This window comes from Temnothorax longispinosus, chromosome 9 (assembly GCF_030848805.1).
Source record: "Temnothorax longispinosus isolate EJ_2023e chromosome 9, Tlon_JGU_v1, whole genome shotgun sequence".
Taxonomy (NCBI): Eukaryota; Metazoa; Arthropoda; class Insecta; order Hymenoptera; family Formicidae; genus Temnothorax; species Temnothorax longispinosus.
This window is the reverse complement of record NC_092366.1, coordinates 11,442,855-11,460,068: the sequence shown is the minus strand read 5'-3', so window position 1 is coordinate 11,460,068 and position 17,214 is coordinate 11,442,855. Positions and strand designations below refer to the sequence as shown.

The 17,214-nt window shown below is 38.4% G+C and overlaps 2 protein-coding genes across 3 annotated transcripts in view; one reads left to right on the top strand and one right to left on the bottom strand.

Moving 5' to 3' along the window:
* The window catches only part of LOC139819413 (FAD synthase), a 233,604-nt gene that overhangs the window by 212,552 nt on the left and 3,838 nt on the right, over positions 1–17,214 (bottom strand). For both annotated transcript variants that reach the window (XR_011733717.1, XM_071788730.1), the window contains exon 3: positions 16,946–17,126. Coding sequence is in view for 1 of the 2 variants with exons in the window: in XM_071788730.1 (XP_071644831.1) it covers positions 16,946–17,104 (159 nt within the window). In the remaining variant the exon portion in view is untranslated. The remainder of the gene's footprint in view (positions 1–16,945; positions 17,127–17,214) is intronic.
* Positions 8,330–10,107, top strand: LOC139819170 (uncharacterized). Its single transcript, XM_071788368.1, has 2 exons — positions 8,330–9,067; positions 9,116–10,107. Exons 1-2 carry the CDS (start codon positions 8,494–8,496, stop codon positions 9,304–9,306), a joined length of 765 nt encoding a protein of 254 aa, XP_071644469.1. The 5' UTR covers positions 8,330–8,493; the 3' UTR covers positions 9,307–10,107.

The window sequence follows — 17,214 nt, the reverse complement described above, 5'->3', positions numbered from 1 at the left end:
TTTTTGTTTCCGATATTTTTTATTAATGTACCGATTTTCTTGAAACTGGTGCCAAAATTTTTAGAAATTTTCGGGGATGGTGCCAATGAGTTTAATTTTTCATTAATGTACCGATTTTTTGGAAACGGATGTCAAAATTTTTAGAAATTTTTGGAGATGGTAGCAATGGGTTTAATTTTTCATTAATGGACCGATTTTCTTCAAACCGGGACCAAAATTTTTCTAATTATCCGGAGATGGCGATGATGCGTATAATTTTTCATATGAGTTTCATTTTTCATTAATGTACCGATTTTCTTGAAACTAGTGCCAAAATTTTCTAAATTTTTCAATAATGGACCGATTTTTTTGAAATTGGTGGCAAAATTTTTCGAATTCTTCGGGGATGGTAGCGATAGGTTTAATTTTTCATTAATTACGGGGATTATACTCATTTGTTAATGGACTGAATTTTAAAGAATTGCATATGAAATAGGGGTAGAAATTTCCGGGAATGGCGGTGGTGAGGTTAATTTTTTGTTACCGATTTTTTTTAACCGGTTGCATAATTTTTCCAATTTTTCGGGAATTAATTGACCAAATATTAAAAAATTATATATGAAAGAACTAAAAAATGTAATAGAATTAGAAAAAATTGCTAATAATAAAGAGGTTTCCAATTTCTGTTCAAAAAAATGTATGTGATTGCTCTAATTTCCGCAAATTTTGAGTTATCTGAAATTTTTTATGAATAATTTTTATGGATAATTTTTTGTTACCGATTTTTTTTAACCGGCTGCATAATTTTTCCAATTTTTCGGGAATTAATTAACCAAATATTAAAAAATTATATATGAAAGAACTAAAGAATGTAATAAAATTAGAAAACATTGCTAATAATAAAGAAGTTTCCGATTTCTGTTCAAAAAAAATGTATGTGATTGCTCTAATTTCCGCAAATTTTGAGATATCTGAAATTTTTTATGAATAATTTTTATGGATAATTTTTCGTTACCGATTTTTTTGAAACCGGTGCCAAAATTTTTCTAATTTTTTGGGGACGGCGATGATGTGTAGAATTTTTTATATGGGTTTAATTTTTTATTAATGTACCGATTTTTTGGAAACTGCAGGTGCTAAAATTTTTCTGACTGTGAACTATTCATTTAATTAATAGACCGATTTTCTTCAAAACGGTGCCCAAATTTTTCTAATTTTTTGGAGATGGCGATGATGTGTATAATTTTTCATATTTTTCATTAATGTACTGATTTTTTGGAAACTGCAGGTGCTAAAATTTTTCTGACTATGAACTATTCATTCAGTTAATGGACCAATTTTCTTTAAAACGGTGCCTAAATTTTTCTAATTTTTCGGGGATGGCGGCAATGAGTTTAATTTTTTGGGGAGAACACGATAATTAAAGCCCCTTGATTTGTCTGTGGTTTCTGGTAGTATTTTTTACGCTGAACAAAAAATTATATAGGTCTTATAGGGCTAACTGCTTTAGTTTTCGAGATATGCAGTATTAAAGCTCAAAATAAATCTATATATGTATATAAAGGAAGATGTCCTGACTGACTCACTGATTCACTGACTCACTGACTCATCAACGCCCACCCCAAACCCCTAAACCGAATTTTTACCAAAAGTATATGAAATAGGGGTAGAATTTTCCGGGGAGTGCTATAAAGTGTATAATTTTTCGTTACCGATCTTTTGGGAAATCCGTTACAAAATTTTTTTAAATTTTTGGGAATTAAAAAAGAATTTGAAGATGTAGGTTAAAGTTTGAGGAGAAAAAATATGTGGGTGCTCCTAATTAATGAGTGAGTTTGGGGAGAGGGGAATAGATTTTGAGCCCGCGCGAAGCGCGGGCGAAAAATCTAGTATTATATATATATATATATATATATATATATATATAATAAGGTGTCCTGTGTGCAACTTAAAGTTTTGATAATTGAGTATTTCATAACAATAAAAAGAGAAATAATTACAGTCATACAAAGTAACCAATACAATGCAACAATTATTTAAAATTTTGCAGTAAAATAATATCAGAATATTCCAAATTGAAATACTAATGTCGAAATATTTATATGTAATCAACCAAGTCTATTAAAAGAATATTCTCTTTGATTTATCAAAATCCTTTGTCCTCTAACGAAAGCTCGTTACTTTCTCTCTTTCACCTTTGAGTATATTACAAGTTGTTAACAGTAAGTAAAAAAAAATATTATGATTCATTATCAGTTCTTTAAGTAATTTACATTTCTCACAAAAATTAAAGAAACACTAAATTTATCTTTAAAAATAAGCAAAATTCAAGCAGCTGTAATTTTGTTAAAAATGAACAATTTAAATTAAAAAAAAAAAAAGATTTTAAAGCTTGAAATTTCTACTTTCAAAAAGTTACTATTAGTTTTTAGTTTCTGTGAGTTTGGTAATTTTTACATATAGAAAACTACGAGCTGGACAAAATAGAAAATTTTTCTTTCACTTTGGGGGCCTGTCACATTCACAAAACAAATTTGCGAAAATTTTCGACTTTCTATCGTAAAAGCTTGAAGTTTTCCTTGCAAAATCTTTTTTTTTTAATGTTTCTACAATTTTTTGTTACTAATTTATCGCGGATTGATCAAGAAATGTGCTTTTTGACTTTGATTGCTCATAATTCCCTTAGAAATCATCGTATTGCAATTCAAAAAACAGATTCTTAAAGCTGAAACTTTGCTCTATTAAACGGTATAATTGCCAAATTTTTTTATATGACGTAAATATGATACAAATTGATGAAAATAATGTAAAAATTAGTGATTTTTATCTTTTTCATTTTGACCCAGAAAACAATTATACAGAACAACAATGCAGACACGTAGAAACATTTTTAAAAGAAGATTTTGGAAGGAAAACTTCAAGCTTTCACATTAGGAAGTTGAAAATTTTCACAGATTTTTTTTGTACGTGACAGGCCTACAAAATAAGAGAAAAATTTTCTATTTTGTCCAGCTCGTAGTTTTCTATATGCAAAAGTTACCAAAACTTACAGAAACTAAAAAATAATAGTAACCTTTCGAAAGTAGAGGTTTTAAGCTTGAAATTTAAATTTTATTCATTTTTAACAAAGTTACAGCTGCTTAAATTTTGCCTATTTTTAAAGATAAATATATTCCTTCAATTTTTGTGAGAAATGTATAATTTACTTTTACTTAAATATTATTAATTTTTATGTATTTGTTGTTATTGCTAATTTTGTGAATAATTAAAAAATAAAAATGTTATGCAGATCCTTGCTTAACGCTACAAAATAGGTGATATTAGTACAAAATTACCTTTTCAAAAAAGGTAAAAAAAGGTGCCAAGTACACGCAATATATTTTGTAAATTCAAAAATCTAACCTAAGTGGTAGCTTTATATTTTTTTCACAAAATTATATTATCTAACTTAACTCAAGTGACATATATTTAAAAAAAAAGATGTGAAATCTTTAATTTCTTCTTCACAAAATTATATTACCTATAACTTAACTCAAGTGACATGTATCTATCTAACCTAAGTGTGGTAGCTTTATATCCCAGCAAACGCAAAAGGATTAAAAGATATTAAAATTTTTTAATACCTTTGAATCCCTTTTTTAGCGGAATTAGATGAAATTAGATGGGATTCGAAATGAGATGGTCCAATCCCATGGAATCCAAAAAAGAAATTTTCAATTCCATCCAATCCTATGGAATCCGTAAAGGTTATGGAATTACATGGCATTAGATGGTTTAGGAAACGTCTCGCGCCTCCGTTGGGCGACCAAGCGCCGTTGTTCGTCGGTGAGCTTTTGTGTATGCCTAAGGGCATTACACGCACTACTGCCGACGGACAATTAGCCCGAAAATGATATTTGTAAGATCTGTCAGGCCCTGTAGGGGGTCCCTTTACATAGCGATCGAGACGAAACTTTGAACTCGAGAAGATGCCCCGGCGATGCGACGCCTAGCGGCGTCGACGCGAACTGCCGGTAATGCAGATACCGCGCGGGCGTGTACTATTGGTGGCGCGTACCGCCACAGAATTCAACACGGACACTTTTCAATCTCTATCCTGGCATTCAATGGTATTCATTTTATTGTCAGAATAGACGGAATTCAATCGAATTCAATACGGAAATTTTTAATTCCTAGTTTGGCATTTAATGGTATTCATTTCGTTAACGGAATCAATGGAAATGGAATTCATCACGAAACTTTCCAATCCCTAACCTGGCATTCAGTAATATAATATTTTTGTGTTGGCATTGGATGGGATTCAAAAAAGACAAATTCATTCCAAAATAAAAAATTCCATGATATTGAAACTATTTCAATCCCTTTTTTGGACGGAATGGAATTCGGAAAGTCCTTAATTAAATTCCTGGCAATCCCGTTTTAATTCTTTTCAATCTTTTTTCGTTTGCTGGGATCTTTTTTACAAAATTATATTACCTAACTTAACTCAAGTGACATGTATTTCAAAAAAAGATGTGAAATCTTTAAATTAAATTGCGCCAATTGTGAAGAGAATATGTACCCACTCGGCATGTTATGTTGCTGAAATATTGAAATATTCGGAAATAGTACAGAAATATTTCGTTAACATTTCATTTGTAACTATGCATTTGAAATATTTTAGAAATGTACCTGCATCATGTTTTTTATAATATTGCATTAACAATACTTCTGAAATCTTTCAGAAAGTTGTTTACAATATTTGTAACCCATACAGCACTGATTGTTGCAGAAAGCTTCCAGAAAGGTTTGAAACCTTTCTGGAAGCTTTCTACAAGGTTTGAAACCTTTCTGGAAGCTTTCTGCAACAATCTGTGCTGTATGGGCATGTCACTTAAATGTCTGTAAAATTGCAAAAAAATGTAGCAGATGCAATATTTCAGAAATATTTCTGAAACATTATAAAAGTAATATTACGTTTGCATTGCACAAATAATATTTTTGTAACATATCAAACGCAACATTGCATTTAAAATATTTCTGAAAAATTTCTGAAGGATTGCGTAGGTAATGAAAAATTGAATTGCAGGCAGTAAATTTCTACAATATTGCAGAAGAAATATTGCAGATGTAATGGTTTGGAAACATTTCTGATACATGATAAAACTATTATATATATTTAAATTGCACGCGTTATATTTTTGAATGTTTCACATACAACATTGCAATTGTAATATTTCCGAAAAGTTGCTGACAGACTTTAGAACTTATAAAAAATTAAATTTATTATTATATAATTATTACATTTTATTGCATTTTTTCTCTTTTATAATATTAAGAATTTTCTGATATTCCAAATTTTGTCATATGGCATTTTTAATATAAAATATAAAATACTTAATAATATTCAATATAAACTAATATTCGACGTTGACTGGCAAAAAAAATTTATTTGTATATCTGTATTGTTAATATTGTTATGCGATAGCTTTATGGTCACCAAAATAAGCAAGTATAAGAAAGAAAGAAGCGTTAGAGTCAGAGGATCACTACTACCCTGTTCGATCATCGATGTCAAGCAACAAGGCGCCGGTATACTACTTGGATGGGTGACCGGCTGAGAGAGCGGATTTCTTTGGACAAATGCGCGGCGGCTATACGCACATGGCTTAATATATTTTTTTTGTTCCGGTAACAAAATATTTCATTTTTCACATATCAACAAATAGTTTTTACGTCAGTAACAAAATTTTGTTTGCTAATACAAAACATTTTTCTCAGTGTAAAATGTATTTGAAATATCTCTGAAGTGTTTCTGCAATATTTCGTAGATATATTTCAGAAATATTTCAGTAATATTACCGAAATCTTTCAGCAAAGTTGCATTTGAAATAATTGTGCCAATTGAAACATTGCAGAAATGTTGCAGAAACGGTCGTGAAATATTTCTGAAATATTGATGAAAGGTGTAATATTTCAAATGGAATTTTGCAGAAATGTTTCTGAAATATTACATGCCGAGTGGGTATATTGCTTTGAAAGATAATTGTTATGCAACTACTTTAAAGATATAAAACTCAAGTGGTATTTTCGTATTTCTATTCAAGGATCTTCCTATTCTAACCCAAGTGGTAATAACTTCTTAATTCTCTTTAACAAATTTTTAATATTACAAAGAATCATTTTAATCACAAAGAATTAAAAAAGTAACAGTACGAAATAAAAATATTTAATTAAAACAAAATAAATAAATTTGTCTTGTAAAAAAACTTGGCGCTGCTTTTTTACTCCTGTCGCATTCTTCCCTAAATTATGTTTATTTTTTTATTCAATAAAAAATCTTAGTACTAATGTTTAGATTTTAATGTTTAAATTTCAAAGTCTAGCAGCTCCAAGTTTTTTTACAAGAAAAATTTAATTATTTTGTTTCAATTAAATATTTTTATTTTGTACTGTTACTTCTTTAATTCTTTGTGATTAAAATGATTCTTTGTAATATTAAAAATTTGTTAAAGAGAATTAAGAAACTATTATCACTTGGGTTTAGAATAGGAAGACCTTTGAATAGGAATACGAAGATACCACTTGGGTTTTATTTCTTTAAAGTAGTTGCATAACAATTATCTTTCAAAGCAATATACATATTCTTTTTACAATTGGCGCAATTTAGGCTGCGGTCCACTTGACGCTACAAATGCTTTGGAGCGTTCTTCTTCTCCTTCTTTCTTCATTGAAAGAAAAAAGAAGAGAAATGCTTCGAAGCATTTGTAACGTCAAGTGGACCGCAGCCTTAATTTAAAGATTTCACATCTTTTTTTGAAATACATGTCACTTGAGTTAAGTTAGGTAATATAATTTTGTAAAGAAGAAAATAAAGATTTCACATCTTTTTTTTTTAAATACATGTCACTTGAGTTAAGTTAGGTAATATAATTTTGTGATAATATACATCTATTTCAACTTGATAAACTGCGCGCCAATTATTTGTCGGACTAGAAACACAGCTATTGGTGGAACATTAATATCCTTTTCTCCCCGGAATTAAATCGACGCAATTTAATTATTTCTTAAAAACTAAAAAATTTATTGCGAAAAATATTACCTCAGCCAAGATTCGAACCTGGAACCTCCCTTTTTCCGTGAAGGACGTCGTACCAATTCGACTACCGAGGCATGTGGTAAATATTACCGGGATTTTAAATAATACTTCAATATTGTGTGTGTATAAATAGTACACACGTAAGCGAGGGAGGAACTACCGCACCTCCCCCGAAAGCAGGGGGAGGTGGGAGTGAACCTCGGTTCGCGTGAAAAGTATATATTGTCAACGTCACCCTCCTGAATGAGGGTGTCCCTTTTATGCATAATTACCAATTTAAAAAAGTAAAGATTTATATTATACTAGCTGTGGCGGCTGAATCCTCACAGCGCCACGGGGCACCGCGCCGCAACGCTACACGCCTGGCGAGCCGCCGCTCGGTCGCGCCGCACGGTCGAACCGCCGCACGCGCTAGCGAGTTCGCCGCGCCGCCGCTAGACGGCCAACGCTCATGCAGTTTCGCGCAAGCCAGATTTCGCGGGGGAGTAATAAGAAGACCACCCGCTGAGAGGACTTCAGAGCCTTTTCTCGACTTGAAGCTTTTTTGGCACAAGGGCTAACAATCGAGATAAAAGGTCGGAAAACAGTTCCTACGGAACTACAGAGCGAGCTCCTGGTGGGCCTCTGAACAGAGGGAGCCTTTTAGGCATAACTCTGCATAACGAAGCGGGTCTCCGGGCCTCTGGTAACAGAGCGAGCTCCGGGCCTTCGGTTCTGTCCCCGGGCCTCTGGTAACCCCGGGCATTCAATTCCAGCGCACCATCACTCGACAAGCTGCCGCGGAAGAGGAAGTCGCGAGATCGTCCTCGCCACGGGCAACCGCCCGCTCCAAGGGTTTGGCCTACCGTCGAGTCCTTTCCGAAGACCGCTTCTCCGACGCAACTTCAGCAAGGGAAAGTGGACTCCTTCCGGGCGTGGATATTGATTCCTTGCGACTTACCGGACCTACCGAGCCCTCGCACTTGGAAGAATCGCTTGGCAGAGTTGGCCTTGCCGAAGAAGACAGCATCGCCAAAGAAGATAGCCTCGCCGAAGACAAAGTGTCAACAGACACAAACGGACTCTTTGCCGCCCTCGCTGGTGGTGATCGATCCGCCGAGTCCGCCGCCAACTACGCCTAAGCGGATGCCCAGGACTCCGGGCAAGGGCTTGATTCCGAAGAGATATACTCGGATCAGCCGTCAAAGACGCTCCCTGCTAAAGGAGCTATTTGGAGAATAGAAAATCTCCTTGCATTGCGCCTCCAGAATATAACCCTCCGGGCGCCTTGCACACGTGCTCCGCACGTCGCCCCGCATCTCGCGGGGCCCCCAAAAGAATCTAAAAATAATTCACAGGTTCACCTCGGACGTCACTGGATCACGATACAAATCGTGGGCTGAGATCGTAAGTACGGAGATAGCACCCACAAAGTGGTGACCCCGACGTGATCCAGTATGGCTAATCCGCCCGAGGGAACCAATCAAATGGCGAATCTTATCGATGAGCATGCGATGATCAACCGCATAGGTGTAAAAGTACCCCCCTTCTGGGCAGATGAACCGGAGCTATGGTTTGCACAATTGGAAGGTCAATTCATGCTTGGAGGCATTACACAGGACAGCACCAAGTACGCTTACGTATTGACGCACATCGATACGAAACATGCCAAAGAAATTAAGGACCTAATTACAAAACCTCCGGCAGCTGATAAATACGCGAGCATTAAAAAGGCACTGATACAGCGCTTATCGATATCTCAAGAGCAACAAATTCGTCAATTATTAGAACATGAAGAGATGGGAGATCGAAGACCATCGCATTTTCTACGACATTTGCAAGCCCTCGCTAGCTCTGCCATTCCGGAACAACTCTTGCGCACGTTGTGGATGGGTAGACTACCATCTCAACTGCAAGCTATACTTGCAACGAGGACCGCGGATAACTTAGAAGCAGTAGCCGAGCAGGCAGACAGAGTATTCGAAGTCACCTGCAGGGCAGCTACAGTTGCCAGCGTACAACCCTCGACGAGTACTTCTACGTTGGAAGACTAAATTAAAGGACTGGCCAAACAAGTAGCAAGCCTAAACAGTCGATTGGCTCGGTCCACGGAGAACGGCAAGAAACGCGACCGTTCTAAGAGCCGTCCTCGCTGGAAAGATAAGGACACGGACGATAAAATATGCATTTACCATAGAAGGTTCAAAGATAAAGCCCGGAAATGCACACAGCCGTGTGAATATAAGAAGCCATTGTCGTTGGAAAACTAACTGGGCGGTCGTTGTTAGCGGCAAGCGACCCCGGCCCGAAACGACCCTGCCGCCTGTTCATGACGGATCGCAAGACTAAGACGCGATACCTGATCGACACGGGATCCGACGTCAGCGTTTATCCTCGATCGATGGTGCAGAATCGTCGTTTGATTGGCACTAATGGACTTTTTGCGGCAAATGGATCCGTCATTAAAACATATGGAGACCTCGCCATACAACCAGATCTCGGTTTACGTCGAGCATTCCTGTGGCGTTTCGTCATAGCTGATGTGACATCGCCAATTATTGGATCGGATTTCCTGGCACATTTCCACCTCCTTCCAGATGTCAGAAAGGGACAATTGGTGGATGCCAAAACAGGGTTAATAGCCAACGGGTTAGCAAACAGGAATGGAGCACCGTCCGTCAAATCAATGATAGGGGACTCACCCTTTCACCAGCTGCTAAGACGGTTTCCTCGCATTACGCAGACAACGGGAACACACAAGCAGAAGTGCTCACATTCCACAGTACATTATATAAAGACTACACCGGGACCTCCAGAGGCCTGCCGACCTCGGAGACTGGCACCGGACAAGTTCAAAGCAGCGAAGGCAGAGTTTGATCTCCTTCTGGCAGAAGGAATCATTCGTCCTTCCAAGAGTCCGTGGGCCTCACCCTTGCATATGGCTCCGAAAAAGGGAGATTCATGGAGACCCTGCGGAGACTACAGAGGAGTTAATGCTCGCACGGAACCGGACTGATACCCGGTCCCGCACATAAAAGATTTTACGCATTCGATGTACGGAAAGAAAATATATTCTACGCTGGATCTGGTTAGGGCTTACAATCAAATTCCAGTACATCCAGAGGACATCCCGAAGACGGCAATCATTACGCCATTCGGGTTATTCGAGTTCTGCTACATGCCCTTTGGTTTGCGGAACGCATCACAAACTTTTCAAAGGTTTATAAACGAAGTCTTACACGGTTTGGATTTTTGTTACGCCTATATCGACATCATAATCGCTTCGGACTCGGAAGAAGAGCACCTCAAACACTTAGAAATACTATTCAAACGCCTCGAAGAATATGGTATAAAACTTAATCCAGCGAAATGCGTATTGGGAGCTACTCAAGTGAAATTCCTGGGGTATCTAGTGTCCGCAGAAGGCGTACAACCGTTGGCAGAGAAAGTCCAGGCCAAACAAGATTTCAAGAAACCCGAGAATATTAAACAACTGAGACAATTCTTAGGAACACTAAATTTTTATCGACGATTTATACCGAATGCAGCAAAGGACCAAGCGGCGTTGCATGACGTTCTACGTGGTCCGAAGACGAAAGGGAAAACTCCAGTAGCATGGACCCCGCAACTAGAGCTGGCGTTTAAAAACTGCAAAGACAGTTTGACGAAAGCTACGCTATTGGCACATCCGAAAACCGGAGCAAGAATGACCCTGACCACAGATGCCTCAGATACGGCACTCGGAGCAGTGGTACAACAAGAAACTGAAGTAGGATGGCAGCCTCTCGCATTTAGGAGTAAAAAGCTCAATCGAGCTCAGAAGCAATACAGCCCGTATGACAGAGAACTGTTAGCAATCTATACAGCGGTAAAACATTTCCGCCATTTATTGGAAGGGCGTGAATTCACAATTCTAACGGACCATAAACCGTTAACATACGCGTTTCGACAAGATTTGCTACGAAGCTCCCCCAGACAGGCTCGACATCTAGATTTTGTTGGTCAATTTTCAACAGATATACGACATGTGGCCGGCAAGGATAACGTTGTCGCAGATACACTATCTCGTATCGAGGCCATCGAAAAGGCACCAGATTTTGAAGAGCTAGCAAAGTCGCAGAGGGAAGACATAGAGCTGAAAGAAATCTTGGACGGTGGCAAACAGTCGTCATTAAAATTGAAACAAGTTCAAATACCAGGCTCTTCAACGACACTTTATTGTGATACGTCTACACCGGTCATGCGTCCCTTCGTCACTGAACCATTTAGATGGCAGGTATTTCAAGCCCTGCATGGTCTGGCGCATCCCGGGATTAAAGCGACGGCGAGACTGGTGAAGCAAAAATATGTATGGCCATGCATTGAACAAGATAGTCGCAAATGGGCACAAGCGTGCTTGCAGTGCCAGAAAGCCAAAATATTCAGACATACAGTCACACCGACAGGAAATTTCCTAGCGCCCACAAGAAGATTCCAACATATCCATGTAGATATAGTGGGCCCGATGCCAATTTCACTGGGATACAAATATTGCCTAACGATAGTAGACCGTTTTTCAAGATGGCCAGAGGCGATACCTATTCCGGACATAACGGCTGAAACGGTGGCTAGACAATTATTCGTCAACTGGGTGGCCAGATATGGAACTCCGACACGCATAACGACGGACCAGGGACGTCAATTTGAATCCGATCTCTTTAAAAGGCTGGCAAAGCTAACAGGATCATCTCACCTCACCTGCGTACTACGGCATATCATCCAGCAGCTAATGGAATGGTAGAGAGATTGCACCGACAATTAAAAACTGCTATCAAAAGCCATCAAACGGAGGAATGGGCAGACATTCTCCCTGTAGTCTTAATGGGCATCAGAGCTGCCTGGAAAGAAGACCTTCAAGCCACACCAGCGGAAATGGTCTATGGGGAATCCATACGATTACCTGGACAATTCCTGGACGAAAAAAACACAGAGAATGATATGACAGAAAGTTTCGCTACACAATTAAGGAAAATAATGAGAAACCTACGACCAAAGATTAGAAGACATGGTCAAAAAGCTACATTTATATATAAGGACTTGGCTACATCACAGCAAGTCTTTCTGAGACATGACGCGCCGACAAGAGCTCTCCAGACACCATACGATGGACCTTATCAAGTCCTCAGTAGAGGAGAGAAAACTTATAAACTCCGCATAAACGGACGAGCTGTTCGAGTATCGGTAGACAGGCTGAAACCGGCTTACGTGCTGGAACAAGAAGAAGAAGAAGAAGCGTTTCAACCCGAGCAAAGCCCCGAGAAGACGCAGCCAACACGTACGAGAAGCGGACGAGCGTCACGTCCACCAATCCGTTTTCAAGATGGACTTTAAATCAACCAAGGGGGTGATGTGGCGGCTGAATCCTCACAGCGCCACGGGGCACCGCGCCGCAACGCTACACGCCTGGCGAGCCGCCGCTCGGGCGCGCCGCACGGTCGAACCGCCGCACGCGCTAGCGAGTTCGCCGCGCCGCCGCTAGACGGCCAACGCTCATGCAGTTTCGCGCGAGCCAGATTTCGCGGGGGAGTAATAAGAAGACCACCCGCTGAAAGGATTTCAGAGCCTTTTCTCGACTTGAAGCTTTTTTGGCACAAGGGCTAACAATCGAGATAAAAGGTCGGAAAACAGTTCCTACGGAACTACAGAGCGAGCTCCTGGTGGGCCTCTGAACAGAGGGAGCCTTTTAGGCATAACTCTGCATAACGAAGCGGGTCTCCGGGCCTCTGGTAACAGAGCGAGCTCCGGGCCTTCGGTTCTGTCCCCGGGCCTCTGGTAACAGAGCGAGCTCCGGGCATTCAATTCCAGCGCACCATCACTCGACAAGCTGCCGCGGAAGAGGAAGTCGCGAGATCGTCCTCGCCACGGGCAACCGCCCGCTCCAAGGGTTTGGCCTACCGTCGAGTCCTTTCCGAAGACCGCTTCTCCGACGCAACTTCAGCAAGGGAAAGTGGACTCCTTCCGGGCGTGGATATTGATTCCTTGCGACTTACCAGACCTACCGAGCCCTCGCACTTGGAAGAATCGCTTGGCAGAGTTGGCCTTGCCGAAGAAGACAGCATCGCCAAAGACGATAGCCTCGCCGAAGACAAAGTGTCAACAGACACAAACGGACTCTTTGCCGCCCTCGCTGGTGGTGATCGATCCGCCGAGTCCGCCGCCAACTACGCCTAAGCGGATGCCCAGGACTCCGGGCAAGGGCTTGATTCCGAAGAGATATACTCGGATCAGCCGTCAAAGACGCTCCCTGCTAAAGGAGCTATTTGGAGAATAGAAAATCTCCTTGCATTGCGCCTCCGGAATATAACCCTCCGGGCGCCTTGCACACGTGCTCCGCACGTCGCCCCGCATCTCGCGGGGCCCCCAAAAGAATCTAAAAATAATTCACAGGTTCACCTCGGACGTCACTGGATCACGATACAAATCGTGGGCTGAAATCGTAAGTACGGAGATAGCACCCACACTAGCTGGTTACCCGGGCTTCGCCCCGGAGGACATATGTAATAAAACACGCAAATAGTCTCTCTCCCTCTCCCTCTCGCCCCCTTTTCTCCTCTCTCTCTCCCCTCTCACTCTCTCTTCTTCTCCCTCTCTCCCTCTCTTTCCCTCTAAAAAAAATTCCCTCTCCCTCTCACTTTCTCTCCCTCTCTTTCTCCCTCTGGAAAAATTTCGTAACCGATTTCCAAAAAGATACCGGTTCCCAAAAAGACCGGTAACAAAAAACTATACAATTTATAGCACTCCCCGGAAAATTCTACCCCTGTTTTGTATACAATTCTTTAAAATTCAATCAATTATTTCCCGAAAAATTTGTCAAACTTCTGATACCGGTTTCCAAAAAGATCTATAACGAAAAATTATATACTTTATAACACTCCCCGGGAAATTCAACCACTAGTTTATGTACAATTCTTTGAGATTCGGTCATTCAGAACCGGTTTCCAAAAAGATCGGTAACAAAAACTGTACACATCATGGCGTAAAATCTCCCCGTAAAATATATAAATATATATATATATATATATATATATATATATTCTACCCTTACTTCATATACAATTCTTTAAAATTCGGTCAATTAATTCCCAAAAAATTGAAAAAATTTCGGTACCGGTTTCCAAAAAAATCGGTAACGAAAAATTATACACTTTATAGCACTCCCCGAAAAATTCTACCCCTGTTTGATCTATAACTCTTTGAAATTCGATCAATTATTTTCCGAAAAATTAGAAAAACCGGTTTTCAGAAAATCGGTAACAAAAAAACTATACACATAGTGGCACTCCCCGGAAAATTCTACCCCTATTTCATATACTTTTGGTAAAAATTCGGTTTAGGGGTTTGGGGTAGGCGTTGATGAGTCAGTGAGTCAGTGAATCAGTGAGTCAGTCTCTCTCTCTCTCTCTCTCTCTCTCTCTCTCTCTCTCTCTCTCTCTCTCTCTCTCTCCTCTCTCTCTCTCTCTCTCTCTCTCTCTCTCTCCTCTCTCTCCCTCTCTCTCTCTCCCTCTCCCTCTCTCTCTCTCTCCTCTCTCTCCTCTCTCCTCTCTCCCTCCTCTCTCTTCCCATCTCCTCTCTCTCCTCCCTCTCTCCCTCTCTCTCTCCTCTCTCCCTCTCTCCCTCTCTCCCTCTCCTCTCCCCTCTCTCCCTCTCTCCCTCTCTCCCCTCTCCCTCTCTCCCTCTCTCCTCGTCCTCTCTCCCTCTCCCTCTCCCTCTCCTCTCCCTCTCTCTCTCTCTCTCTCTCTCTCTCTCTCTCTCTCTCAGGACATCTTCCTTTATATATATAGATTTATTTTGAGCTTTAATACTGCATATCTCGAAAACTAAAGCAGTTAGCCCTATAAGACCTATATAATTTTTTGTTTAACGTAAAAAATACTACCAGAAACCACAGACAAATCAAGGGGCCCTAATTATCGTGTTCTCCCCAAAAAATTAAACTCATTGCCGCCATCCCCGAAAAATTAGAAAAATTTAGGCACCGTTTTAAAGAAAATCGGTCCATTAATTGAATGAATAGTTCATAGTCAGAAAAATTTTAGCACCTGCAGTTTCCAAAAAATCAGTACATTAATGAAAAATATGAAAAATTATACACATCATCGCCATCTCCAAAAAATTAGAAAAATTTGGGCACCATTTTGAAGAAAATCGGTCTATTAATTAAATGAATAGTTCACAGTCAGAAAAATTTTAGCACCTGCAGTTTCCAAAAAATCGGCACATTAATACAAAATTAAACCCATATAAAAAATTCTACACATCATCGCCGTCCCCAAAAAATTAGAAAAATTTTGGCACCGGTTTCAAAAAAATTGGTAACGAAAAATTATCCATAAAAATTATTCATAAAAAATTTCAGATATCTCAAAATTTACGGAAATTAGAGCAATCACATACATTTTTTTGAACAGAAATCGGAAACCTCTTTATTATTAGCAATTTTTTCTAATTCTATTACATTCTTTAGTTCTTTCATATATAATTTTTTAATATTTGGTCAATTAATTCCCGAAAAATTGGAAAAATTATGCAACCGGTTAAAAAAAATCGGTAACAAAAAATTATCCATAAAAATTATTCATAAAAAATTTCAGATATCTCAAAATTTGCGGAAATTAGAGCAATCACATACATTTTTTTGAACAGAAATCGGAAACCTCTTTATTATTAGCAATTTTTTCTAATTCTATTACATTCTTTAGTTCTTTCATATATAATTTTTTAATATTTGGTCAATTAATTCCCGAAAAATTGGAAAAATTATGCAACCGGTTAAAAAAAATCGGTAACAAAAAATTAACCTCACCACCGCCATTCCCGGAAATTTCTACCCCTATTTCATATGCAATTCTTTAAAATTCAGTCCATTAACAAATGAGTATAATCCCCGTAATTAATGAAAAATTAAACCTATCGCTACCATCCCCGAAGAATTCGAAAAATTTTGCCACCAATTTCAAAAAAATCGGTCCATTATTGAAAAATTTAGAAAATTTTGGCACTAGTTTCAAGAAAATCGGTACATTAATGAAAAATGAAACTCATATGAAAAATTATACGCATCATCGCCATCTCCGGATAATTAGAAAAATTTTGGTCCCGGTTTGAAGAAAATCGGTCCATTAATGAAAAATTAAACCCATTGCTACCATCTCCAAAAATTTCTAAAAATTTTGACATCCGTTTCCAAAAAATCGGTACATTAATGAAAAATTAAACTCATTGGCACCATCCCCGAAAATTTCTAAAAATTTTGGCACCAGTTTCAAGAAAATCGGTACATTAATAAAAAATATCGGAAACAAAAAACTATACACATCATGGCAATCCCACTTATTATTTCCCGAAAAATTACGTATTATTTCCCCAAAAAATTAGACACATAATGGCAATCCCCGGAAAATTCTACCCCTACCCATGACCCCTACTTTCTATATAATTATTTAAGATTCAGTACATCCTCGAAAAATTAGAAAATTTTTTGCACCGGTTTCAAGAAAATCGGTCTGTTAATGAATGAGTAGCTCGCTGTCGGACATTAAATACTTATTATTTCCCGAAAACTTACATATTATTTGCAGAGAAATTAGAATTTCTGAACCGGTTTCCAAAAAGATCGGTAACAAAGAATTATACACATCATGGCAATCCCCGGAAAATATTCTACCCCTACTTCATATACAATTCTTTGAGATTTGGTTCATTAACGAATGAATAGTTCGCGGTCAGACAGACAGACAGAAGTCAGGTACTTATATATATATATAATACATATATATGTATATACATATGCCAGATATTTTTTTTACTTATTAATAGCTTTATATTGCTATAAGCATTTGCTATAAGCAATAATAATAAAATAATACATACAATATCAGAGACCACTATAACTTTCTGCAGTCTTATTCCAGCAGCAGTTAAATTTCTTGCCAAATATGATGTGTTGGTATCAATTATTTGTCCGCGTAAAATTTCATCTCCTATGACTATCAAACTTGCTGTACAGGTATGCTGTATCTGTTGTGACATATCGTTCTAAATTCTGTTTTCACTAAAATGAAAGAAAGTTAAGAATAACTAGTGATTTTTCTGCATAAATAATATACAATTTATATTTTTCTTTATTATGTATTACATAT